We start from the raw sequence: 27,526 nt of genomic DNA, 5'->3' as shown, positions 1-27,526 counted from the left end.
GTCCAGAGCTGTGCTAGATCTCTAGTAGAGCATTTCAAATGACAATCCAATTTGTGCATCATGCTTATTATCATTAATATTGACCTAAACATTGTTGCCAAAGCATTGGGCGCTTAACAGTAGGAACACTTTCCTGTTCTGTCCTTAATCCTTTTGACGTTCTTAAACTGAGACGTTGGTTCTGAAGGATAGCTAAGTTTAGAGCCCTGACGTCTTCGCTAAATGCCACAAGTTGTGTTTGATTCGTACTGAAATCCCGCGCATGCCATATGCGTCCCAAGTTCTCGCCGTGGGGTCGATCAGAAGCGTCTTTCAGAGCCTTTTTGTTCGGCGAGGTGGACTGAGGATAAAAGCGTGCATTGTGTTACACCCATGATCCCGGATTGACTAGCACGGTCTGAAAAGAAGGCTGTGGATGCTGAGAGCCGGATCGGTTTAATTGCTTTCCCTGCATCAGCAGCAGCAGCATCTATGAAGCATCCTGGGAATTGCCTGCCCTGCTGTCGGAGCAAGCTGGTCACATGAGTCTGAATTTTCAGTTCAGTTCATTAGTCAGCCATTTTGGTCAACACCCTGCTTACTGCGCATAACCGATCCTGTTGGCACCCTGCATCTTTGAGAGAGAGAGACAGAGACAGAGAAGCTGGTACCTTTCAGCAATTTTGGACACCTTTTTCTTTTATCTGTTTTTATTATTATTATCTTGGCTTTTAAAATACCCACCTGGGAAGCCTGAGGAGGAACTATTTTTTTTTTCCTTTCTGATGCAAAGGCCACGTTTGCTGTGGTCCTTCAAGAGGAAAACCTTGTAGTTAAACTGCAGGGAGGAAAGAGAGCCGTGGAGGAAACGGAGGAAGACTGCAGAGGAAGAAGAGGGCACCTATCCCCTTCCCCCCCACCCCTTGCCCTGTGCCTTGCGGTCCTGGGAATCAGTTGCAGTCTTGCGTGATCCTGTGCAAATCTTTTCCTGACCTAGTGTTTTTCCCCCCCCCCCCTCCAATAAGGAAGCCTTTCCTTTTTAGTTCTCCCCCCCCTTTTATTGTTGTACCAGCTGAGTCACCATGTCTGCTCTGACGCCTCAAAGCGATATGCCAACCCCCACCACCGACAAGATCACGCAGGCTGCCATGGAGACCATCTACCTTTGCAAATTCCGAGTGTCCATGGACGGAGAGTGGCTCTGTTTGCGAGAGCTGGATGACATCTCGCTTACACCCGACCCCGAACCTACCCATGAAGGTACGGTTGTGTTCTCCGCCTTAGGAAGGCCTGCGGCCCTTTTTGTTGTTGTTGTTGTTGTTGGTCCAGCTTAAAGGGTTTGGGAAAGAGCATTATTGGCGTGTCAGGGGTTTGGGCATGGGGCTGCACAATTCACACATTTTTAATTGCTCCATATGCCATATAATCTTTGTGGATTCTAAGTCGGCTGCTGAACTTTTGAGAAGAAGCGTTTGATCCCTTAGAAACCAGACAGTTTATTTTGAATTATTTGTTCTCCTTAGATGATGCTCCTTGCAAAAAAAAAAAAAAAGTATACCGGAACGAGACAAAGTTGTATATTATGTTCAGCACCCAAAAAGAAATTAATATTTGTGTTTTAATAGGGTGCTTCAGTCCGTTTCCTTCTTTAAACGTTACTTTAAAAAGCGTCTGTTTTGTCAACAGATCCCCCCCCCCGTTTAGTACAGAGTAATTTGACATTTAAGAGACCAGGAGCTTCAAGGACTTCCTTAGCTAGGCATTGTCTTGATGTTGTACCTAACATGACCCTTTTTATTGTTTAATACCCTGAACATCAGAAAACATATGTGGCTGTCTCTCCCTGTTTAGTTGGAACAATAACTGATAACAGCCTAGCTTGATGAGCAAGGCAGTTTAGTTTATAGGAATTAGGAAGTGGAAATTTCAGAAAATATATTTCAGTTCTTCTGTTCTGAGCACGATTCCTCATTTCAAAACAGTGAAACAGCTACTATAACCAACCTAGAAGATCTGCTGTCACTCAAAACTCAAAATCTAGTAGGATGGCCTTTGGGTTCTTACTGCAACGATTGCTATGAATTAAGAGGTGAAAATCCACATCTTTTTTCTGTAGCATCGTGCCCTGGTTTTTAATAACTATTGTGATGGGAATCCATTGCCACTTGACAATTTCATGATGATAGCCATTGTACTGGGTGCTTTCCAGGGGGACTATTTGTTTTCCCCATTTTGCATCGAGCAAAACTGAGGCTGGTCCCCTAATAGTTTTACTAGGGGGATTCGCCAGTGCATTCCCCCCCCCCTTTTGTTCACACATTGGTTCCCATCTCTGACCCGGAAATAAAACACAGCTGTGTTGGTACTGCATTGTCTTCATTAGCTCGTGCCAACAGCCTGTGGCACTACCGTGGAAGGTTGCTGCGGTTCAGCAGTGGGGTTTGACCCACAATGTAGGAACTGGAAACTGAAAGTCAAAAGATCCAAAATAAGAGGATGTAGGAACTGGAAATTAAAGGCGAAAGATGCAAAATAAGAGGATGCACCCTTCCTTACATAGTGCCTCTTTGTACCAGTACATTTTAGGCATCTACTAAAAGAATTAAAGGAAGATTGTTATTTATAGCTAGCATGGTGTAATTGTAGCACGGTGCTGTACAGAATAAGCAAAAAAACCCACACCCCAGTTCTCTGCCTTGAGGAACTTCCATTTGAACTTTCAGTAGTGGGGGAAGACGATGCAGGAAGGAGACAGAAGAAACAAAGGTAGTTGGACTTCTGTGAGGAAATGCAGTTGTGTGTCAAGATTAATAAAGTGCTGTACAAGTCTCACTTCAACTTGTTTTTATTTTCATATCATAGCCTTACTCTTTCTTAAATGAGTTAAGTATAGTGTTGGAGAGATGATTTTTAAAAATCCTTTGTCCATTTAGCCCAGAATCTCAGCTCTGACATCTGTGTATTTTCCATTTATTTTGTGTGGGTTTGTTTACTTAAAAAAAATGTTTTGGGAGAACTTCTGTTTGCTTCAGTGTCTGAGCTTGCTTACACGATCAGGGTATGAATTAAAAGTTTGCAGCAATTCAAAAGTGAAGACAAAACATCCTTCCACATCACAGCACGTTAGCCTTTCTCTGTCTTGGTGTATAAACAGCACCATGGTCAGTACCTCGAGTGGATAGATTTAGATAGGATCGATTGATTGCAAGCTCACAGTAGATTCAGAGTAGAAGGGTGTGGTCTTAGGATCCTGCAGTTTGCTTTGTGTGAAGGAACCTGCAGTGAGGTACTTGAATTGGGAGAGATTAGCTAAGTAATACCATATCAATTTAGCATCGCTGGCGCTACTTGCACACTGAGATCTTGCTGGGGTTTGGTGTCCAAACTGGAGTGGACTTTTCTTTGGGGGGGGGGGACGACTGTACACAATGCCCCACCCAAATCATCCACTTTCTGGATTTTGCCACACTTTGCTGTGATCTTTCCCAAACCCAGTTTGGTCGATCGGTTTGGAAAGATCGCAGTCAAAAGGCGTTTGTGCGCCATGTGAGCGGGATAGTGCACGTTTTGCAGGTCCTGGCCACGTAAAACTGTAAATGTCTCTTTGTCTGCCTTGACAGCGAAAGCTAAAGAGAGAACTGTCACCATGTGGACGCAGCCTTTATTGTGTAAATACGCCTTGTAGCAGAGCTGAATTAGTCTTATGGTTTATTTTATTTTTGCTAAGAACTGTCTGGTCCGCCAAAGTGTGTTTAAATTTACAAGGCAGGGGGCTGTACGTCTTAGCACCAGGTTCCTTATACCTTCAAATTAGGTATAATTTTATGAGTGTGTCTTCTTGCTGTATCCAGCCAAGGCCTGCCTAGTCCAGTTTTGTTTTCAAGACTCCCGGAAACCGGCAGGCAGTAGGTGGTCCACTGAAAACTCAGTGATCCACTAGGATCCCATGAAGTACCTTCTCTTTTAAACCGGGATGCCAGCCTCCAGACTTAGGGATCCTCCAGAATTACAGCTCAACTACAGACTACAGAGAGCAGTTCCCCTGGAGAAAATGGCTGCCTTAAAGGGAAGACTCTCTGGCCTTGTAACCCACTGAGGTCCCTGTCCTCCCCAGGCTCCATCCCCAAATCTCCAGGAGGTTCCCAAACCTGAAACTGGCAACCTTGCTCCCCCCAAACCACGCAGGGGGACGGGGGGATCTGGCAACCCTACAGTTATTGTCTGCTCCTTCTCCTGCTTTGCTTTACATACAGTGCCTTACAAATGCGATGGAGGGGGAGTGTTGAACAGCCAAGAGAAACACCAAACCATTAGTTTGGTGGTGATAATTTTTTGTTGGGGCTGGCTGAATGAAATGTACCTTTCTTCTTCCTCGTTGGATTTCCCTGCCTCTGTTTGGCATGCCCACCCCATCCCACAGTAGCAGGGGACCACCTATAGCTCTTCTTTGACTATAAGGGGTGTTATTGAAGTACAGAAACTGTGAAATGCTGTCACTGCCAGCTCCTCTAGCCACAGTGGCTCAGAGGTTGAGACGCTGAGCTGCAGACTGGAAAGTCTATAGTTTGGCAGTTTGAGACCCTAATGCCACAGGACGGAGTGAGCTGCCGTCTCTGGCCCCAGCTCCTGCCAACCTAGGAGTTCGAAAGCAAGAAATTGCAAGTAGATAAATAGGTAGCACTTCAGGAGGAGGAGGAGATTGGATTTATACCCTGCCTTTCACTACCCAAAGGTGTCTCAGAGCGGCTTACAAACTCCTTTCCCTTCCCCTCCCCACAACAGACACCCTGTGAGGTAAAAGAAGAAGAAGAAGAGATTGGATTTATACCCTGCCCTTCACTATCCAAAGGTGTCTCAGAGCGGCTTACAAACTCCTTTCCCTTCCCACAACAGACACCCTGTAAGGTAAAAGAAGAAGAGATAGGATTTATACCCCACCCTTCACTACCCGAAGGTGTCTCAGAGCGACTTACAATCTCCTTTCCCTTCCCTTCCCCTCCCCACAACAGACACCCTGTGAGGTAGGTGGGGCTGAGAGAGCTCTTCACAGAAACTGCTCTTTTTCAAGAACAGCTCTTATCAGAACTATGGCTTGCCCAAGGCTGGATAGCCACGTGCAAGTGGAGGAGTGGGGAATCAAACCCGGTTCTCCCAGATTACAGTCCGCGCACTTAACCACTACACCAAACTGGTGAGAAGGCAACAGCGTTCCATGCGCCTTGGCGTCTGGTCATGCCGGCCACATGACCATGGAAATGTCTTTGGACAGCGCTGGCTCTTCAGCTTGGAAATGGCACTGCCCCCTAGAGTCGGATTCGACTAGCTTTCAAGCAAGGGAAACCTTTACCTTTTCTTAGTTCTCATGCACACACATGCGCACTACTCTGCTACCATTTCAGCATTCAACAAGAAGTATAGTAACTCTTGGTTTCTGGTAAGATACTCACGGGGTTCTCATGAATAATTGCAGTCCCTTCTAGGGTTCATGTTTAAGAGCCGGAACCATTTGTGATAACTTTTTAAAAAGTTTGTTCTGAAAATGAGAGAAGCGCAACTGATTAGTCAGAAAACCACTCTCTTTCACCTGTCAGCGTGTGGGTGGAGGGTTGTAATACCAGTAGTCATTTGTTGTGTATGTTGTGCAGGGCTTCTCCTCCCATGTGTGCCAACTTGCTCCTCTGTTTTTCTCTTCCGTATAACAACTGGTAATAATTTCCGTGGGTTTCTCCCCCCCGCTGAGTTCTTTCAGAGCTGTTCTCTCAAGGGCAGTTCTCAGAGAGCTCTCTCAGTCCCACCAACCTCACAAGGTGTCTGTGGTGGGGAGGGGAAAGGAAAGGAGTTTGTAAGCCGCTGTGAAGCTTCTTCGGATAGTGAAGGGCGGGGTATAAATCCAATCTCTTCTTCTTCTTCTATTACCTCACAGGGTTTCTGTGGTGGGGAGGGGAAGGGAAAGGAGTTTGTAAGCCGCTGTGAGGCTTCTTCGGGCCGTGAAGGGCGGGGTACAAATCCAATCTCTTCTTCCTCTCTCCTTCTTCCCCCAGTGACCCCTGCATTATGCCCAGGAGTTTTGAGATTCTGGAGCGCAACTGCCTTGCTTGGTAGTAATCACTGTAGAAGTGCCAACAGATATTGTGTCGGAGGATGAGACACGCTTGTTGTTGTTGTTCAGTCGCACAGTCGCGTCCGACTCTTCGCGACCCCATGGACAAGATCACGCCAGGCCCTCCTGTTTTCCGCCGTCCTCTGAAGACGTGCTAGGAAGAGGTTAATAGGAGCCGCGGTGGCTCCTGTACAGCCAAACCCACCCCCCAAAGCGGAGAGACCTTCTGTTCAGCAGCATCTGAATTGCATTAGAATTCCCACAGGGGACTAAACTGATTGGCAAGCAAGAAAGCTAATATTTCAGGAAATTAAGGATTCTGTGGTAGCACAGTAACTCAGCCAAGACCTAAACCAAGGATTAGGGTCCAATTGGATGTTAGTTGGGGGGTGGGATCCTTATACACATGTGCCTGTACATCTACCTCTAAAGTGGGTCATAATCGAATGTTTGCAATTAAAAGTACGCTTGGATAAGGAGAGCTCAGCTGTGCCCATCTCCTTCCCTACATTCTGTTGCGTTGCAGAACTCCCCGCTCTCCAGCCTGCCTTCAGTTGGTGGACATGAACCGGGCTTGAAGAAAACTGCTGAATGTAACTTGAGTGCAGCGTTTTGTTTGATTTTGAAGAAATGCCCTCCCCGCAATGGAGTTATGAATATGTGCAGACATGTGCTATCAGGTCGCAACCAATTTATGGCAACTCTGGCAAGGGGTTTTTAAAGGCAAGTGAGAAGCAGAGGTGGTTTGCCATTGCATTTCTCTGCACGAGCCTTAGTTGGTGGTCTCCCACCCAAGTACCAACCCTGCTTAGCTTCTGATAGGAGTAATCACTTCTGCCAGCCTAAGCAACGATTCTGAGAACAAGCCGGCAGGTGGGGGGTGATGATTTCTGTAGTCCAAAAACTAACATTTAGGCAGAAAAACTTTCTTAAAGGAGCCCCCCCCCAGATAGCTTCAGATACTCAGCAGCTCATGGCCCCACTGGTGGACCTCCTGATGGCACTGGTATTTCTGGCCACTGTGTGATACAGAGTGTTGGACTGGATGGTCCTTTGGCCTGATCTAACATTGGCATCTCTTATGTTCTTATGTACCACCATTAAACTTGCTGAGGAGAAGACCGATGTGATGCTGTTCTTTGAGTGATGGTGACACTGCTGAAAAAGCAAAAACCAGTAAGAGTTGTGCAACAGCGGAATCAGCTGCCCAGGGAGGTGGTGAGCTCCCCCTCACTGGCAGTCTTTAAGCAGCATCTGGACCAACACTTGTCAGGGATGCTCTAGGCCAGTGGTGGTGAACCTATGGCATGGGTGCCAGAGGCGGCACTCAGAGCCCTCTCCGTGGGCACATGTGCCATCGCCCCAGCCAGGCCCAGACCACCATTAAAGTGTGGAATTCTCTGCCAAATAATTTTAAGTAAATGAAAGCATTTGGGATTGCTTTCCTTACTTTGTTTGGATCTTCTTAAGTTAATGAGAGTCCCTTGGACTGCAAAAAGATCAAATCAGTCAATCCTAAAAGAAATCAACCCTGACTGTTCCCTGGAAGGCCAGATAATAAAACTGAAGCTCAAATACTTTGGCCACCAAATGAGAAGGGAGCACTCACTGGAGAAGACCCTGATGCTGGGAAAGATTGAAGGTCAAAGAAGACAGGGACGGCAAAGGATAAGATGGTTAGACAGTGTCATTGATGCAACGAACATGAAATTGAGCCAACTTCAGAGGACAGCGGAAGACAGAAGGGCCTGGCGGGAGATGATCCATGGGGTTGCGAAGAGTCGGACTCGACTGTGCGACTGAACAACAACAAAGTTAATGTATAAGTTGTTTTTTTCTGAACTAAAACCTCAGTATTCAGGTTAAATTGCCATGTTGGCACTTTGCGATAAATAAGTGGGTTTCGGGTTGCAGTTTGGGCACTCGGTCTCTAAAAGGTTCACCATCACTGCTCTAGGCGGATCCTGCATGGAGCTGGTGGTTGGACGAGATGGCCTGTCTGGCCCCTTCCAGCTCTGTGATTCTATGATTCTGTAGTATGGGATTTGGGGGTTGTCTCTCCCACATTTTGCAGACAACTCAACTTGTCTGCAGTGTCAAAAGGGATTTGAGAGGTGCTTTGGCAATGGTGTTGGCATCTGAAGAATCGGCATTTGAAAGGGGTCCCTTCTGGCTCTGCTGATGTACAGCCATTACAGTGAATGAAGACGGAGGGCGGTGTTCTTACAAGGCCAATAAACTGAACGCTTTCTACGGTAGCAGAAGCGGTGCAATAGTACACCGTATGTGCCTTTTACCAAGCTGTTCATATGTTAGTATATCCATTAGTAAAGAAACAGGATCTTCCACTTTCCTCAGCGTAGCATTGGAACTGGAGCAACGAGAACTGAAAACCGGACTGAATTACTCTTCCACAAGTTCAGAATTCTTGCCGTGAACCAACTCACTGCACACCGTTGGTCTCCGAAACTGGCTCCTCTTCCTTCATAGGGCTCAGGGCGATGTATTTGGCTAGTGTTCCTCTTCTCCATTTTATCTCCACAACAACCCTGTGAGGTAGGTTAGCACAATGACTGGCCCAATCTCACCAAGTGAGCAGGGATATGGACCTGGGTCTCAGTTCTACTCCACAGCACCACTCTATGCTATACCACACTGGCTGTCAGAAGAATAAATTACAATGCACACATATGCAGGTCTGTATTGCTGATAAAACTATTCCGTTTAACACACTCAAGTAAAAACGAAAATACCAAGAATGTGGCAGTCTACATCGATGCTGGGGTTGCTCATTTGATTTCCCGATTCTGTTTTGGCCCAAGTTCCCTGACAGTATTTGAAATTCACCTACTAGCTGAGCAGCAGTTTTGGATCATAGCCACCAATGCCAAATGAGGCATTTTAAATTAGATTTACTGTGCGTTTGAGCCACGTATTGTTCTTTTGCTTCACTCTAAGCAATTCTTGTTACACGTGATCCTTAGCAGTTGTGTCAGGATGGGTCTAGGGTTTCCAGGTCCCCCCTGGCCACCGGTGGGGGATGAGAGGGTAGGTTTGCTAGATCCAGGTTGGGAAACTCCTGGAAATTTGGGGATGGAGCCTGGGGAGGACAGGGACCTCAGTGGGGTACAATGCCATAAAGCCCACCTTCCAAAGCATCCATTTCCTCCAGGGGAAATGACCTCTGTAGTCTGGAGATGAGCTGTAGTTTTGAGGGATCCCCAGGTCCCACCTGGAGGCTGGCATCCCTAGGAAGGCAGGTAAGAGGATCTGTTTCTCTCTGAATTAGGGGTGTCGAACTCATCTGTTATGAGGGCCGGATCGGACATAAATGAGACCTTGTTGGGCCGGGCCATGTGTGTCATAAAATGAATGCCAGGTAGCGGAGATATAAACTTTATAAAGGACACAAACACAAAGGTGTTTTTTTTAAACTTAAAGTAAAAACATGCTTAAAACATTAGCACTCTTGCAATATTTTGTTCATTTAACAGTGTCTGATAACTGACACCTCTTGCTCTGAATTATTGCATCAAAATATCTGTGCTGTTGCAGTCTTGAGTATGCTGTTCAGGTGTGCATCTGTAAGCTGCAAACCTACGATGATACAACAGCAGAACTGGAAGAAGCAGCAGAAGATAGCCAGTTCCACTGTGGGCCTGATAGAAGCCCTCTGGGAGCCTGATGCGGCCCCTGGGCCACATGTTTGACACCCCTACTCTAATTGCTCAGTTGATGTTTGTCTCGGCAAGGCTATGCCTTCGTTCATCCAAGGTATTTGAGATTCCAGCCTGATATTGCCGTATCCATGGAAGTTTCATGTACTTTCGTCGCTGTTGTTCAGACACAGTTATCTTGCCTGGTGGCAGCTTCATACTCCTCTCCCAGGCTTCAGAGAATCCCTTTCAATAGGTTCAGGATTCTTCAGTACATGCACGGAAGATCTGGAAATCGCTTTTCTAGGTGCAGCCCCTTATACTGCATAGAATGCTGTTCTGCCAAGTTCCCTGGCCTTCGAGAGTCTTTTTGGAGGGTGCGAGGGGCTCAGGTAGGACGGAATCGGGAACTAGAGCCTGGCTATCTCTTTTTGCTCGTCAGAATTTGACAGCTTACATTTCCGATCTGTTTTCTGAAACCGAGCTGGATGCCTTCTGAAGCAGTAGAGGAAGCCAAAACTCTGTAGGTGTTGGTCACGATCCAAAGAACTCGTGATTCATTCCGTGTACCTGCGGTAGCTTTAGATTTCTTGAATTGCAACTTTCCGTGCCACATAGCAAATTTATTTGGCTTAGAAACTCACACGTTTCAGAAGTAGTTTCTGACTGAGCCTGGTATTCTGCTTTTTAACGAGTCATCCTAGCTACTCTCAAATCCTCGGCCGTAATTGCCATGAGGAGAGGACAAAGATTGTACTCCAGTTATTTCTCAAGTACAGGAACATAAGAAGAGCCCTGCTGGATCGGAATAGTTCAGCATCCTGTCTCACACAGTGGCCAACCAGTTCCTCTGGAGGGCCAACAACAGGGCAGAGAGGCCGAGGCCTTCCCCTGATAAGAATATCAGAAGAGCCCTGCTGGATCAGAGCAGTGGTCCATCTAGTCCAGCATCCTATCTCATGCAGTGGCCAGCCAGTTCCTCTGGAGGGCCAACAACAGGGTAGAGAAGCCGGGGCCTTCCGCTGACGTTGCCTCCTGGCTCTGGGATTCAGAAGTTTAGTTCCTCTGAATGTGGAGGTTCCCCTCAGTCACAATGACTAGTAGCCACTGATAGGCCTACCCTCCATGAATCAATCTAACGTTCCCTTTTTTATTAATAGTTTATTGCATTTTCTTATAGTAAGCATAATAAGATGAGACAGTGTGGTATAGTACAATAACAATAAGAAGGTTCCTCTGGAGTTAAGAAGTCTTGCATGGTTGTCTGAAGAGTTGCAAGTAAAAGCAATATAATGGGTTTGGCACCTTCCGGCGCTCCTTGGACCTGTTTAGAAGTTGATGAGGCTTCAGCTAGAAATATATGAACCTAGGTTAGCAAATCTTGTGTCACGTCGCAAGGGATGGATTGCTATTTTCTTTTGAAGAGCTTCAGTTCTCTGCTGCTTCCAGTTTGATTGAGGGAGAGAGCGCCTCCATTTCCCACCCTCCCCCAACAAACATTGACCTGGATTCAAAAGGGAGCCAATTTGGTATAGTGGTTAAGTGCGCGGACTCGAATCTGGAAGAACCGGGTTTGATTCCCCACTCCTCCACTCGTAGCTGCTGGATGACCTTGGGCAAGCCATAGTTCTGATAAGAGCTGTACTTGAAAAAGAGCAGTTTCTCTCAGCCCCCGCCTACCTCACAGGGTGTCTATTGTGGGGAGGGGAAGGGAAAGGAGTTTGTAAGCCTCTCTGAGACTCCGAGTGAAGGGCGGGGTGTAAATCCAATCTCTTCCTCCTCTTCTTCTTCTTCTGGTATTCTCTTTGTACCGCATCCCCCTCTGTCCCATAGAAGCAGCTCTTAAGGGTCGGCAAATCTTTTGGATTGGATTGTGACGCAGCACGAGGGGATTGGAACCCCACCACCACCAATGCAGGCAGAAGACAAGTGTCTTTTGCGTGTGTAAAGGGCCTCTCAGGAGAAGCCATCGCCCGTCAGCCGGAGATGCCTCCTTAGCTATTTAATGGAGGTTTATGAACTAATATTAGCTCTTCAAGTGTCAGCTTAGTTTTGCTGTAAAATCTCGAGACTTCAACGTCTTTCCTTGAGAATTTAGAATGTTGACAGGGTATTCTGAAAATACGGAAGACAGTTCCTGTCCCCCCCTTAAGGGACTTAAAGCTTACAAATCATTCTACGAATCTGGGGCCTGTTAAGATTGAAAGGAGGGAGGTGGTGGTGAACAGTTGGGACCTCCTGTGCCCAAACTCTCGGCTGGCCTAGGGATGCCAGGTCCCCTCTGGTCACCAGCAGGGGATATGGGAGGTAGGGTTGCTAGATCCAATTTGGGAAACTTCTGGTAACTTGGGGGTGGAGCCTGGGGAGGACAGGGACCTCAGTGGGATACAGTGTCATAGCGCCCACCCTCCAAAGCATCCATTCTCTCCAGGGTAACGGAACGTTGTCGTCTGGAGATGAGTTGTAATTCCAGGGGATCCCCAGGTCCAACAGGCTGGCATCCCCACTCTGCCCCCAGGGATCTCTGTTCTCAGGACCTTTCGCTTTCTGCTCCACTTTCCTTCCCCTTTCAAAGCATATTTAGACCTCGGCCATTTTTGAAGATTTCCCCCCCGCCCCCATGATTGATTTACAAAGCCGTATCTTTCTGTATACCCGGTGTCGCGCAGACGTGTCGCGCAGTCAGCGTTACCGGATCAGCCTTCCAGCAAAGATCCAATTTGCACCCTGCTAAGATTCCACTGCAGTAAACCACACTCACACAGTCCTTGTGGTAAACTATATACAGTGATTTATTTACAATATATTTACAGCTCTCTCAGACAAAGGTGCTTCGCCATACGCTCATACAAGAAGAAGGAAAAGACTGTACAGACGACATACACTTATATACACTGACCAGCCAATCAGCTTACTCCTGAGTCACTCTGAGATTGCTCAGCTTAGCTCCAGTCAGAACCGGTTTGTGCAGGTTCTCCTGACTGTCAAACATCTGTCAAATAGATTGGCATGGTCACACATTCATTCACCCGGAAGGCCCATAGTAGGTGTGCAGGTGACCTGGTCTTGCCGCTTTATCATCGGCACGAGGACCGGCTAGTTTACTGCTAGGCACGAAAGCTGTTGCGATGCATGCCTTGTTTGTTAATTAGCCAGTAAATAGGTATATTATACATTCACAGGCTGTGATTCGGCATTTGCTCTGGGGTTGCGTTGGCACTTTCTAAGAATGCATTTTAAAGTTGTTGTATGGGTGTAACAAGGTACGTGATGAAAACGTCTGTGTGGTACAAACTTCCTTGGGTCCCCATCCTTCCTTGGGTCCTTGTGTCCACATCCTTGTGTCCACATTGTGTGCATCTGGATGTAAAGAATACAGTAGCTGTAGAGCCATGCAAAAATGAAGAGCGGAGTAGAATGGATGCTTTGTATTTAAGAAGTTAAGAAGAGTCTTGCTGGACCAGACCAGTGGTCCATCTTGGCCAGCATCCTGTCTCTCACAGGGGCTAACCTGTTATTCTGAAGAGCCAGCAATGGGTCATGGAGGCCAAGGTCTTCCCCTGGCACTGATATTCAGAGGTTTACTGCCTCTGGATGTGGAAAAGAGCAATAGTGAGTCACTGCTCACTTCTCCAGACGCAGAAGTGAGCCGTGACTCATGAAAGGTCATCCCCTGTCACAAATTTGATTAGCCTTTAAGGTGCTCCTAGACTCTTGCTCTTTTCTACTGCTACAGGCAGACTAACATGGCAACCCTTCTTGATCTTTCTGGATGTGGAGGTTCCCTTTCGTCTTCATGGCTATTGCCACTGATAGACCAATCCCCCATGAATTTGTCGAATCCTCTTTTTAAAGCCCTCTGTGCTTATGGCTGTCATTACATCCACCAGTGGCGAACTCAGCATTTCAATCACTCCTTGAGTTAAGAAGTACTTCCTTGGTCCATTGCTCATCAACTGCATTGGGTGCCCCAAATTCTTATATTGTGGGAGGGGGAGAATTTTTTTTCCTGTCCACTCTCTTTGTCCCAATGCCACTTTTTGTGTCGAAAAGTTTTATAATTATCGCTGAATATGAAGAAAATTTCTTTATGCGTGTATTAGTGTAGTACAGTTTGAAATAACCCCTAATAAAATCCTTGTAGTTGGGTGGCTCAGTGGTTAAGACGCTGAGTTGCAGACCGGAAGGTCAGTAGCTCGGCAGTTCGAGACCCGAGTGCCGCGTGACGGAGTGAGCTCCCGTCTCTGGCCCCAGTTCCTGCCAACGTAGCAGTTCGAAAGCAAGAAATTGCAAGTAGATAAATAGGTACCGCTTAGGTGGGAAGGTAACAGCGTTCCGTGTGCCTCAACGTTTAGTCATGCCACGGAACCGTTTTCAGACAGCGCTGGCTCTTCGGCTCGGAAATGGAGATGAGCACCGCATTCCTAGAGTCGGATTCAACTGGCTTTCGAGCAAGGAAAACCTTTACCTTTACCTAAAGGTAATAGTGTTACGCCAAATGCTTTATCTACAGCAGATGGCTAACTATAATTTTAACGTGCGTGCTGGCCAGCTATGCCGAGGTTGTGTCTGCCCACAGAGTTCCAGTAAAGGAGACCACACGGGTGTTTTTCCAAAACAAAATCATCTTTTTACTGAAGGATTTCGAGTTCACACATACAAAATAATCAGTCCCTCGTTTCACATATGCTCAAGATTCCTTTAGCGTTACAGAAAGAATATAAAGATAGTTTCTCAATTACTTGGAGGTAGGTAGGTACATTTCGGTTTATACTCCCCTGCTTCCAGGAGTCCTGTCTTGTTGCAATGGAAAAATTGGAGGGTAAGGGATAGGTTCCTAGAGGTAGTTACTAATTCACACTGCCAGAACCAGCTAGCTAGTGTATTTGTCTGTGGATGTCTTTGGCTGCGCACCCCAAAGAGATCCAGCAAGGACAAAGAGTTTTAAAGCAGGAAAGAGGGGGTGGTAGGAGTGTGGCCAGCCTGCAGCATGGTTGCGTTGATGGTGGAATGTGGCTGGCCCGAAGACCTAAAGCATGGTCTTTGCGTTATACAGTTGGATCTCCAGGTGGGTGGCACCTTGCCCTCCTGTAATCCCACCTACTTACAAGTCCATCCCATGAACTACCTGACTGGTGAATGTAGAAAGGGGCTGATGTTCTATGGGTTGGGCCAAGATTTGAAATACTATACTCTTATCTCATGGAATACCATTTGGCTAGGTGTGGAATCTCAGCTTCAGGACATCTCTTTGTTGTAGAGATGAATCTTGGCCTCACCAGGATGCCAAGGCATTGTAAACGGGAAACTGCAATTCAAATGTAGATCCAGTCTGTGTCCTACCTGACATCTCGTCTTTGCAGTAATGGGGGATCTTCTCTGGGTTGTCGTTTTTTCTGCTAACAATGGCTGAACATGTGCTTCTTCCCATGATCCTCTGAGCTGAATGTGTGCAAGCTACATTAACATAAAATGCAGGCAGGTGTTTCCTATGTGGATTCTGTCTCACAGTAGGTAAATCCAAACAGCTTTCTTTGGCTCATGGTATACAGATGTGTGCACAGTCCATTTGTCGCTTGTGTGCGTAGCAGATATAAATTCATAAATTAGTTCATTTCCCAACAATAGGCTGTGGCAGCTTCACTTTGCTCCTCGTCCTTTTAGAAGTTGTGTGATTTAAGGTGCTATAGTAGCGTCGTGGTTAAAAGAATGAGTTGGGCCAGATTGTTCTCATTCACAGCAGAGCTCAACCAGGAGTTCACTTGCTGGGTCGGGGCAAGCTCAGGGGGGTGGTATGAATTTTGCGTTTTTGTCAAACACTGTATCAGCCGCAGGATTCAGGTTTCATTTTAAAACCGAAAAGTTTCTATCTCTGAAGGGCTGGAGGGAGATGTTGGAAAGTGTGTGGGGGAGTAACTGGTGAGTTTTAGAAGCATGATATTTCCCCAGTACGTCCATATGAAGAAATTATTAACTTTTGCAGGATTTCTGTAGGATGCAGAATTCTGCATTCATTGCAGGTATTGGATTATATACTTCCAATTTTTGTGTTTGTGTGTGTGCATAATCCGCTATTTTTCATCCTCACTCAAAGCAGCAGGGAAAATACTGTTTTTAAAAAGCAGGCATTATGTTACCTTTCACACAGATCTATATTCTCGTATCTAAACTGAAGGGTATGCACCGGCTTCCCAAGAGATCTTTTTTTAAAATCCAACACTTCTGTTTGCAAGCAAGACGTTACATTAGGCCGGTAAAAACCACTGCCCTAACTATATAATGCCATACAAAATTGCATTTCTAGGGTAAGTATATCTCAGCAAACCGGTTGGTTGTACTGAGGCAATTTACACCACGTTTAACCTTAACTTCTGGGACTGGGGTGAGTGCCTTGGCTTTACAGATAGGCAGGATGTGAAAACAGGAAGCTGGAAATCAGTTCTCATCTGTGGGAAGTGGTTGTCCGTGTTTGTTTAAATGTTAGCACCAGGTTTAAAAAGCTTACTCTTGTTTTTGTATGGATGCCTCTTCTCCGTTTGCAAGTTGGCACACGAGCGAGGGTGAAGTAGGTTCTCTGTGGGAGGGGAGACGTAACGGGGTGTGTCTTGCTTCGCTCCCTGGACATTTTATTAAATCTCTTCTTGTACAAGGAAGGAATGCTTTCATTCAGGTTTGTAGCCCAGCCTGCTTACCCAACGCCAAATTAGTCCCCGAGGAGAGGAAAAGAAATGTAAGTATGAACCCAGAGTGAGTTTTAGTTCCTGTCTGTCAAGGTGGCGAGGTGTGGTGAAAACCGAGGCGCACTCCCGTCCGTCTTTCCTCTTGGATCTGTCTGGAATTTGCCCTTTTGGTATTTTCTCTCCTCCCCTTCTTGCCTAACAACAACTCTGTCCCTCTCTTATCCCTTGCAGAGGTTGTTTATGGAAGGGACATTATGCTTGCATTGCTAGTGTATTGAATATGGTCATAATAAGAAACTCTTGGCTGTAACTTCACCACAAAGGCTTGTTCTAGCTGTAGCTATGTCTTTCATTTACCTTGCTTTAAAACACAGGAGTAAACTATCTGCCTCTGATGTTTTGGGGGTAGTGATTGGTATCGTGGAAGTAGAATCTGAGGCAGCTTTGTGTTTTAACGTTTGTCTTCGAGTTATATGCTTTTCTCTGACTTAAAAAAAGTTAAAGAAACGTTCTTTTCCCCCTGCCTAATACATTTGATTATGTTGCTTTATGCAGACTAAAGCAGCTTTTGTGTGTTAAATCTCTAACCACTGCAAATGTGTTACCTTGTACAACAAGCTCCCTTTCTGTTCCTTTTTCTTACCTTGATTTTTTTCAGTCTTTTCTTTGAACCATGGCTTGCATGACATTTTTTTTCTTTTCCTTTCTTTTTTGCCGTTTTCAAAGACTCTTGGGAGGATTTGACAGATTTGGTGGAGCAATTGCGCGATGATACAGAAGGTGCGTGCCACACCAACATCTTTCAGCTATTCTTTCCATTTCATTTCCAACCGGCTTTTGTTGTCTTTTTGATTTGACGACTACCACTGGTGGTTGCTGTGTTCATATGTATGTCGAAGCATGTTATACTGACTCTTTTTTTGTTCGATCGCTGCGCATTTTCCTTTTATAAACCAGTTCTGTTCTCATTCTTTGGGTTCATCCATGCTGTCGTTTGGGGGAGGGAGTGGAGTGGGATCTGGTATTGATAGCTGTCAGGAGATGGTACAGTCCACATTTCATCCTGCAATTTATTACTTTTTAGTAGGGATGGGCACAAACCAAACCATGAAGCAAAATTCATCACGAATTTTGCCCCATTTGTTTGCGAACCGGCCTATCGTGAACTGCCATGAGCTTTTAAAGCAGTATATGGCGGTTCATGGATAGAGCAGAAAATGGGTTTAAAGGGACTCAAAATCCCTTTAAACCCTTGACTTCTGTTCCCTGTGAAAGCTTCAGAAACAACTGAACAGAGGGAAGCAGCCTACTCCCCCCTCTGCTTAGCTGTTTTGGGCTTTCTTGTGCAGTTTAAAGTTTAAAGGGGCTACACAAGAAAGCCCTAAAAACGGCTAAACAGTGGGGAGCACCTGCTGTGGTCCCTTTCAATAGGATTTGCAGGACCACAAACCACAAACTGGTTTGGTTCACAAACCTACCCCCTGGTTCAGTTCTGTTTGTGGTTCAGTTCGTGGTTCGGCCACGAAGCGACACCAACCTCATCTTTCCGGTTCATGCCCATCCCTACTCTTTAGTGCTGTACCTCTGGAGGGCTGGGGTACGCTGTGTGTGTACATGCACACATACATGCAATGTTGAATCTCAGTAAAGAGAGAGATCAGTATACCACTTCCCAGTCATTGTTCTGTTCCTCCTCCTCCTCCATGATTACAAATGTAAACACTTTTTAAAAAATCGTTCCATTGTGTCATTCCTGTCCATCATAGACATCATCCTGATTTCTTCTGCCAAACTAAACTTGATTCGTTTGGGAAGGATCCTGTCTTTGAGTTTCCTTGTTGGGTTTTGCTTTTAAAAAATACATATTGTTAGAGTGTGGAATGCATTTGTGCAAGTATAAACGTTACTAGAAGAGAAGGCAGTGTGTGTGTGTGTGTGCATGCATGCATACCTAGCAAAGGCACTCAAATTGCCATAGGGAGAGGTAAAACTGAACTTAGTGAAAGACAACAAAAGTTCTTGTTCAGACTAGGCTCAAGCTCAAAGATTATATAAACGTGGTGGCAAAGAATGCTCCCTCTAAATTGTGGAGTCTTGTGAGCAAAAATTCAATTTTGTGAGCTACTGGCAGTAAAATTGTGAGCGATTGATTTGGCTACTATATAAATCAGTTTGCTTTGGAGTCCAGTATGGTGTAGTGGTTAAGTGCGCGGACTGTAATCTGGGAGAACCGGGTTTGATTCCCCACTCATAAGAACATAAGAGACGCCAATGTTGGATCAGGCCAAAGGCCCATCCAGTCCAACACTCTGTGTCACACAGTGGCCAGAAATACCAGTGCCATCAGGAGGTCCAGCAGTGGGGCCAGGACATTAGAAGCCCTCCCACTGTTGACCCCCCCCCCAAGCACCAAGAAGACAGAGCATCACTTGCCCCAGAGCCCCTAGCTATACCTTGTGGCTAATAGCCACTGATGGACCTCTGCTCCATATGCTTATCTAATTCCCTTTTGAAGCCGTCCATGCTTGTAGCACCCACCACTTCCTGTGGCAGTGAATTCCATGTGTTAATCACTCTTTGGGTGAAGAAGTACTTCCTTTTATCCGTTCTAACCCGACCGCTCTGCAGTTTCATGGAGTGCCCACGAGTTCTTGTATTGTGAGAAAGGGAGAAAAGTACCTCTTTCTTTACCTGCTCTTTCCCATGCATAATCTTATAAACCTCGATCATGTCACCCCTCAGTCGTCTTTTCTCCAAGCTAAAGAGCCCTAAGCGCTTTAACCTTTCCTCATAGGGAAAGTGTTCCAACCCTTTTATCATTCGAGTTGCCCTTTTCTGCACTTTTTCCAAAGCTATAATATCCTTTTTAAGGTGTGGTGCCCAGAACTGCACACAGTATTCCAAATGAGGTCTCACCATTGATTTATATAGGGGCATTATTATATTGGCTGATCTGTTTTCAATACCCTTCCTAATAATCCCCAGCATAGCATTGGCCTTCTTTATTGCAGTCACACACTGTCTCGACATTTTCAGTGAGTTATCCACTACAACTCCAAGATCTCTCTCTTGCTCAGTCTCTGCCAGTTCAGACCCCATCAATGTGTATTTATATTTAGGATTTTTGGCTCCAATGTGCATCACCTTGCACTTGGCCACATTGAACCCCATTTGCCATGTTGACGCCCACTCGCCCATCCTTGACAGATCCCCTTGGAGTGCCTCACAATCCTCACTGGTTTTCACCACCCTGAACAACTTTGTATCGTCCGCAAATTTAGCCACTTCACTGCTTACTCCCATCTCCAAATCATTAATGAACAAGTTAAAAAGCAGTGGACCAAGTACTGATCCCTGCGGTACCCCACTGCTTACCACCCTCCACTGAGAAAATTGCCCACCTACACTCACTCTCTGTTTTCTATGAACTAGCCAGTTTTTGATCCATAAAAGGACTTGTCCTTCTATCCCATGATTTTTGAGCTTACTTAGGAGCCTTTGATGAGGAACTTTATCAAAAGCTTTCTGGAAGTCAAGGTAAATAATATCTATTGGATCCCCCTTGTCCACATGTTTGTTCACCCCCTCAAAGAACACTAACAGGTTAGTGAGACAAGATCTTCCCTTACAGAAACCGTGCTGAGTCTGCCTCAATAGGTTTTGTTCACTCCTCCACTTGCACCTGCTGGATGACCTTGGGCAAGCCGTAGTTCTGATAAGAGCTGTTCTTGAAAAAAGAGCAGTTAGAGCTCTCTCAGCCCCACCTACCTCACAGGGTGTCTGTGGTGGGGAGGGGAAGGGAAAGGAGTTTGTAAGCTGCTCAGAGACACCTTTGGGTAGTGGAGGGCAGGGTATAAATCCAATCTCTTCTTCTTCTTCTTCTTCTTCCTGAGCTAAGGCAAAAATGTGTGAGCCGGAGGATAAAAAACTGTGAGCTGTTAGAGGGAACACTGGTGGCAAACCCGGTTAGTTAAACCTGAGTCCACCCTGATTGAGCGGAGGGCTGATTTTAAGAGCAGAAAGGGATAGGCCAGTGAGAAGAACCCTCCCACAGCTTCCCTCCTATGAAGTTCCCTTCCCAGACATTTTTCTTCCTATAAGGTACAGTTCCAGTATCAGAGCCCAGCTGGAAGAAAAAAGAGTTTGGGAAATGGGCCGTGTAGGACAGGGCTCCTGAACCTTTTTAAGCCCATGCCATGGGCACCTTTATTTATTTATTTATTTATTTATTTTGATTTATATCCCGCCCTCCCCACAAGTGGGCTCAGGGCGGGTTACATAACTCAACTCAGCAAATGTAGTGACCGTAATATATGGTAAACAGGCTGTAATATGCAGTAAATGGAATTCTGACACACTCTGGTACATGCAGCCACAAAATGGCCGCCACCAAATGCCTGCTGCAGAAGCTGGAGCCAGCTTACGTTCAGTCCTTGTTCTGTGGTGACCGCTGTGGCCGCTGTGGTGAACGCTGTGGCCAAAGCAACATTTCAAAAAATCTGCACAGCCAATCAGAAGCCTTGCTGGGCGAAAGCCCCACCTGGCCCTGCCAAGTTAAAAAAAAAATGGCTGGGCACCAGGAAAGGTGCTGGTGGGCACCATGTTGGAGACCCCTGGCATAGGAGATAAGCCAAGGCAAAAGTTCTGTGCACTTAACTTGTGCACCCTTTCTGCTGGTAAAATACACACTTCATTCCCTGCTTTATACTTGGCAGAGGCCACCTCTGGTGTAAACAAATAGGCCTGTTGCTTATATATATGTGTGTGTTTGTTTGTGTGTGTGTGTGTGTGTGTGTGTGTTGAGCCTTAGTCAGAACACTTGTTTTCCAAAATAGCACTTGTTATATGTAAGGTGGGAGGTAAAAAAAAAATACAGCTGGGTTGTCATGGAGTTGCAGAATGCCAGCATCTTATATTCTAATCGTGAAGTCAGGATACTAATAGTGAAGTCAGGGGATATCTTTGGATACTTAAGTCCAGTGACTGGAGCCAGGCCCTTAGGGGCATTGCCCCCCCATTTAGGGGCATTGCCCCCCATGGATGAGCCCCACCCCACCCTGAAAGGATGCCAGATCCTGCCCACCCAGTGCGCCACGCTCCTTACCCCGGCCTGCCACAGCCTTGCTGGCTCCTCCTGCTGCGGCCCAGTAAGGGGGGGGAGGGAGAGGGGCAGCCTTGCAGGGTTCTCCTTCTCCCCGAAGGTCACAGAACCAGGTCAGGCCCGGAGTACTTGGTCAAGCATGGCTGCTGGGGCACATGCGGCGAGAGGCGAGGAGAATGGCCCGCTCTGGTGCCTCACTGCACCTCCGCCAGGAGTAAGCTCCTCCTCCGCAGTGGGGTGCTGGGACAGGCCATTCTCCTTGGCCCTTGCCGCACACACCCCCAGCAGCCATGCCTGGCCTTCCGAGGCTGAGAGCACTGCGGCCTGATGGGTTTCGGCCATCGTGCACATGGAAGGATTACGTCGGAAGACACGCCCGTTTCCTTGTTTTCCCTCTCACCTCTCCTCGCATAACCCCCCACGTTCCCCCCCCCCGAGAATTTTCTAGCAACGGCCCTGACTGGAACTGTGAATGGGCAAAACGGACCTTTCTACAAACCCCCTTTACATGATGAGGTTTGCACCCATTTCACAAAGTATCATAATGTCAGTAACCATGACCAGGGGTCATTTCGTAGAAAAAGAGGTACAGGAGCTCATTAGCATAGCACATTAGCATAACTTATTTGCATATGCCACACCCCCTGACATCACCAGAAGTGTGTCAGAAGGCAACACCCACCGCTCAGGCTCCACTGGACTGTTTTGGATTGCTAGCTATTGGAGGGGGGGGGATGTGCAGATCTGTCCTCACAGAGGAGGAAGAGCTTGTACCTGAATAAAACTTGGCCTTAAAGGTGCCACTGGACTGTTTTGGACCTGGGGGCCAGGGGGGCTCTGCAACTTACCTGGCTGCTTCTTGCTCTGACTGAGGGCTGCTGGGAGCAGGGGGTGGGGCTTGTTGCATGTGCCCGCCCCTTGGGCTCTTTACTGCCGGAGCTCTGCTCCTGTGCGCTCCTGCAGGAAATGACCCCTGACCATGACAGAAATGCACAGGCTCCCTCTGTTTGATGAAGATATGTCAAAGAAAAGACACTTCCATAGAGAACCCAGTCACGTACCACATCTTGGTTGTTGCTAATTATCTTAATCAGCTAGTTAACATTCCGAAGACTTGCAGTTGGCAGCTGAGCGATAGAACTAGTCCCCACGAGGGAGGCGCGAAAGTTCCCAATCCGTTGTTTCCCTGGCAATGCTAATGCAAAGGCTGGGCATCTGCAGAGGAGAATCGGAAGGTGCCAGGAGCTGCTTAATCCTCCGCTCTGCCATTTGCAGGGGGAAGCTGGTGGGCCTTTTGCCTTCCTTCGGCAAAGGCAGGGCTCTGGTTTGCTGAATTAATGTCTAGCTCTGTCTCGAGTTAATTATAAAGCTGCAAGACCCTGAACTGGATCGCCCAGGCCTGCCTGGTCTTGTCAGATCTCGGAAGCTAAGCGTGGCCAACCCCGGCAAGTACTTGGAAGGGAGACCTCCAAGGAAAACTATGGCTGGGATGCAGAGGCAGGCAACATTCTGCAGATTTCTCTAAGAAGGAGTTAGATGAGATCAGTCAACAGAACAATGTTTTCAGTCTTCTGCTGTTGAACATCAGTTCTTCAGTGACTTCGGGGGTCATTTCCTGCAGGAGCGCACAGGAGCGGAGCTCCGGCAGTAAAGAGCCCAGGGGGCGGGCACATGCAACAAGCCCCGCCCCCTGCTCCCAGCAGCCCTCAGTCAGAGCAAGAAGCAGCCAGGTAAGCTGCAGAGCCCCCCCCCAGCCGCCCAGTCCAAAACAGTCCAGTGGCACCTTTAAGACCGAGTTTTATTCAGGTACAAGCTCTCCCTCCTCTGTGAGGACAGATCTGCATGTCCCCCCCCACAATAGCTAGCAATCCAAAACAGTCCAGTGGAGACATCTGGTGATGTCAGGGGGTGTGGCATATGCAAATAAGTTATGCTTATGAGTTATGCTAATGAGCTCCTGCACCTCTTTTTCTACAAAATGACCCCTGAGTGACTTCATACAGATTCAAATAGGTACGAGTTGTAAGGGTTAACCTAGGTTGAATAGTAACTTCAACGTGTTGATTCTAGTTGAACTTTGTCTCCTGTGATCTAGCTGTTTCTAGCTGTTTCTGTGTTTTGGTTCTATAACTAGCTGTATAATCCTGTTACTAAGCGCACACTGTCCCGCCACCATTTTAAGTATCTTTTTTTTTTTTTGCCTCTGTCAACACAAACGTGGCAGAAAGGAGCCCAACTTGAAGGTGATCTCTGAGTCATTTCATCCTGGTCAGAAGGTGGGAGGGGTATGGTAAAGAATGCTTGTAATGGTTGCAAAGAAATTTCAAGGGGAAATTACAGTGTGAGTAGGGTTGCCCGGGTGACGTACCTGGCTAGCGGGGGTCTCTCGATATCCTTCCAGGAGACCGGAAGTGAGGTTGGGCATTTTGGGGCCTACTTCCGGTTTCGGGCCTACTTCCAGTGTTTTTGGGCAAAAAATTTGGCTTCAAACCATATAGTTTTGCCCAAAAACCAGAGCGTCAAAACCCCACACACACAACGGAAGTAAGCCCGAAACTGGAAGTAGTCTGGAAAATGTCAGTTGGGCGGGATTTCCCCCTGAGGCCAGCAGGATATCTTTGGGGCCGGGAACCACCAGAAGATTCTTATCTGCGGATTTTAATGCCCTTCGGGGGACATATCGGGAGAGGCGGTCCCGAAGGGACATAGATCCCTGACCGTTAAGGGCTTTAAAGGTAAGCACCAAAACCTTGAATCTGATCTGGTGCTCCTCTGGCAACCAATGCAGCTCGTGCAGCACTGGATATGCACCCTCCGTGGGGTCCTCGTAAGGACCCACGCAGCCACACTTTGTACCAGTTGGAGCTTCCGGGTCAGTTTCAGGGGTAGCCCTACATAAAGCGAGTTACAATAATCCATCCTGGAGGTGACCATTGCGTGGATTACCGTGGCAAGGTTGGGATTATACCTTTAGGAAGCTGGTCAAGCTGAGAGATGGATTTAGTTACAGGTTTTGTTTTAACAGAGACTATTTTGCGTTTGGTTCTTGAGATCATTTTGCTCTGTTGTCTTCGTTCGAAGACCATCACGGCCTTAGCATCTTAACCTGCAGAGAATGTGTTTTTGGGGAACGGAGCCAGGGTCACCTGCTCAAAAAGTGTACACTGCTTGTGATTAGTTTAAAATTAAAATAGCTTCTTGAAGATGACATTTGCATTCCCCCCCCCCCCCTGTCTTCTGCTTGACCTAATTTCTTTGACACTGGATATTATGCTACTTTTTGTTGCCTCTGAGGACAACAGATCCTTGCCTCAGTCCTTACAGTAACTGCAGCGCATTGTGCTTGTAACGGAATGGTGTCAGGAAAATTTGGTTAGGCCTGTTTGTAAGCTAGGAAACTTGCTACTGTTTGCCGACCTGCTTTCTTGACAATCTCATATGTGGACATTTAGATTTGGATGTGACCTTGGGACTTGGCTAGGAGTACAATTCCTCCTTTGTACTCTGTTTTGAAGATGGTTTTGGTGAGAACGGGTGCAAGGGAAACCTTTTCCTCTGGATTTTAGACTGGATGAGGCAACTGTCATGATTGATAGATACCTTAAATTCTGAGGCCTACATTTTCACTATCCTGAGAAATTGCAGTAGAAATGATGGGGGAAAACCCCGCTAGTGAGGAGAATAAAATTATACCTAAAAATGATCTTTTAGTCTATGATGGTTCAGTGTGGGGTAGTTAGAGTGTTAGAGTGTTGGGCTAGGGTCTGGGAGACCCAGGTTCAAACCCTCACTCTGCCGTGGAAGCTTGCTGGGTGACCTTGGGCCACTCACGTGCTGTCAGCCTAATCTACCTCGCAGGGTTGTTGTGAGGATAAACTAGAGAAGAAGAAAATGATGTAAGGTGCTTTATTGTCCCCATCGGGGAGAAAGACAGTTGAATGTCATTAGGGTAGCAATATCGCCTCGAAAGAGAAAAGTCCATAATGAGATCATAGAAATGGCTGCAGATTTCAGTCCTCCCCCAATAGCTACATGTGCTCTTTATCATATCACGTGTGGCTGTGTAGAAGCATTTCCAGACGTTCTCAACCGATACAAACCATTCCAGAATATCACATGATAACCAAGGCAAGCCAGTAGTGAATATTAATCTCAAAGCCTACCCTTATTTCTCGTCAATTGTTTGTAAAATACAATGTTGAATTGTTGTTTTCCTCATGATCTTCAAATTAATTTCTTCCTTTGTGGGGTTTTTGTGTGTGTGTGTGTGTGTGTGGCCTGTTTTCTTCTCAAATGGAATTAATAGTTTTGACTGGCCGTTTTCCTCATTTCCATATATAACCAGAGGTCATTTCGGGGGGGGATCGCGGGGGATCACAGTTCCCCCGGGTGAGGTACGAGGGGGCGGGGCACATGACGAAGCCCCACCCCCTGCTTCCGGCCGCCCCGCTTCCGGCCCTCATTCAGCCAGGAGGAGGCAGGAGAAGAGGGAGGGTAAGTCGCTTCCTCCCTGCCTCTCCCCACCCCTGCCTGCCTGGGGCCAGGGAGGGCCTTCGCGAGGCTTCCTTGCACTCCCGCCGGCCTTGCAGGTCCACCGCCGGGCCCCTCATGGGGCTCGGCAGTGGAGCTGCAAGGTTGCCGGCGGCGGCTGGGACCGTTGGGAGCGGGGTGTGTGGCCTTATGACACACTTCTGGTGATGTCAGGGGGTGTGGCCTTATGACACACTTCTGGTGATGTCAGGGGGTGTGGCATATGCTAATGAGTTATGCTAATGAGTCCCCCTAGCTCTTTTTCTACGAAACGACCCCTGTATATAACCTAATCTCCCTGAATATGTGAAGTTAAATGTAATGTTTGGGCACTCTCTGGAACAGGAGCCCCCAAACGTTTTGAGCCTGCAGGCACCTTTCGAGTTCTGACACAGCATAGCGGGCCCAGCCACAAAATGGCCGCTGTAGGAGGAGTTGGGGCCGGGCATAAAATGGCTGCCACAGCTTACATTCCCTCACACACAGCAAAGATCCTTGTGCCGGGCCGACAGCTGCTGCCAAAGCAACACTTTAAAAAAATCTGCATAGCCAATCAGAAGAAGCCTTGCTAGGCAGAAGCCCCGCCCAGCCACGTGTTTGTGGGTGCCCGAGTGCCCAAGAACATCACTTTGGGGGCTTCTGCTCTGGTGTCTTGCAGGCTTGAAATCGAACGTGGCTGTCAGAACTTTATGTTTCACCTTACAGTCCACAAAAGGCCAAATAAAATGACTCTGGTTTCAGTTTACTGAACCGAGCAATTCTAAGCATGCTTAGTTGAAGCAAACGTGGAGGGTTCCAGTATGAATGAAGAGATGGAAGCCGTGAAGCAGGATCCACTGATGAGAAATGCAAGAGGAAAGCTACTGTTGGGTGATACCATTGGCCAGTTGTCAGAACGAAACACCAGATAATAGCCAGGCTGGATCTAATACCCAAATCCGGCTGCGCCCCATTGTACCAGTGCCGAATACATTTGTGCGCAGTTTCACTTCTCAGGACAAGAAACATGCTCTTGAGCTGCAAGACTTTAGTAGTGAAATATACTGGGTCCGAGACGCGTGAAGTGATCAGCTCATTGTTTATTCAGTGATTTAGCTCAACTTAAAGACAACTCTAGCAGGATCGAAGCCCTGCTTAAATCCGTGCACAACACCACACCCACACATCCCACTACTCATGATAGGTTATTTACAGTGCGACTCCTGGTCTATTGGTTCCTTCCAGGATCCTAGCTATCTATTGTTCTAGGTATCAAGCTTGGTCAGTCCATACCGGGCCCAGGACATAACAAGTAGGGTGTCTCTGTCTGTGTCTGTCTGTCTCTCTGTCTATCTGTCTGTCTCTCTCTCTCTTTGTCTGTCTGTCTCTCGAATTTGATATATAATGCCATGGCATGCCTTAGCAAAGCTTAACTGTGAAGTCGTTATAGATTGTATCAGTTCTCTTACAGGATTGGCTTGTAAGGCAAACTAACCCCTTC

General features: G+C 47.0%; 1 protein-coding gene across 4 annotated transcripts in view; it reads left to right on the top strand.

Moving 5' to 3' along the window:
* Positions 1–27,526, top strand: part of RUFY3 (RUN and FYVE domain containing 3) — a 94,428-nt gene that overhangs the window by 17,252 nt on the left and 49,650 nt on the right. Inside the window, exon 1 of one of the 4 annotated variants that reach the window (XM_015427122.1) lies at positions 1,062–1,239. The exons of the other annotated variants lie outside the window; for them this stretch is intronic. Coding sequence (XP_015282608.1) covers positions 1,062–1,239 — 178 coding nt within the window. Of the gene's footprint in view, positions 1–1,061; positions 1,240–27,526 lie in introns of those variants that run through there. 4 annotated transcript variants of the gene reach the window in all.

This window comes from Gekko japonicus, unplaced genomic scaffold, assembly GCF_001447785.1.
Source record: "Gekko japonicus isolate JY-2015 unplaced genomic scaffold, Gekko_japonicus_V1.1 scaffold565, whole genome shotgun sequence".
NCBI classification, from domain to species: Eukaryota; Metazoa; Chordata; class Lepidosauria; order Squamata; family Gekkonidae; genus Gekko; species Gekko japonicus.
This window is presented reverse-complemented; position numbering and strand designations above follow the sequence as displayed.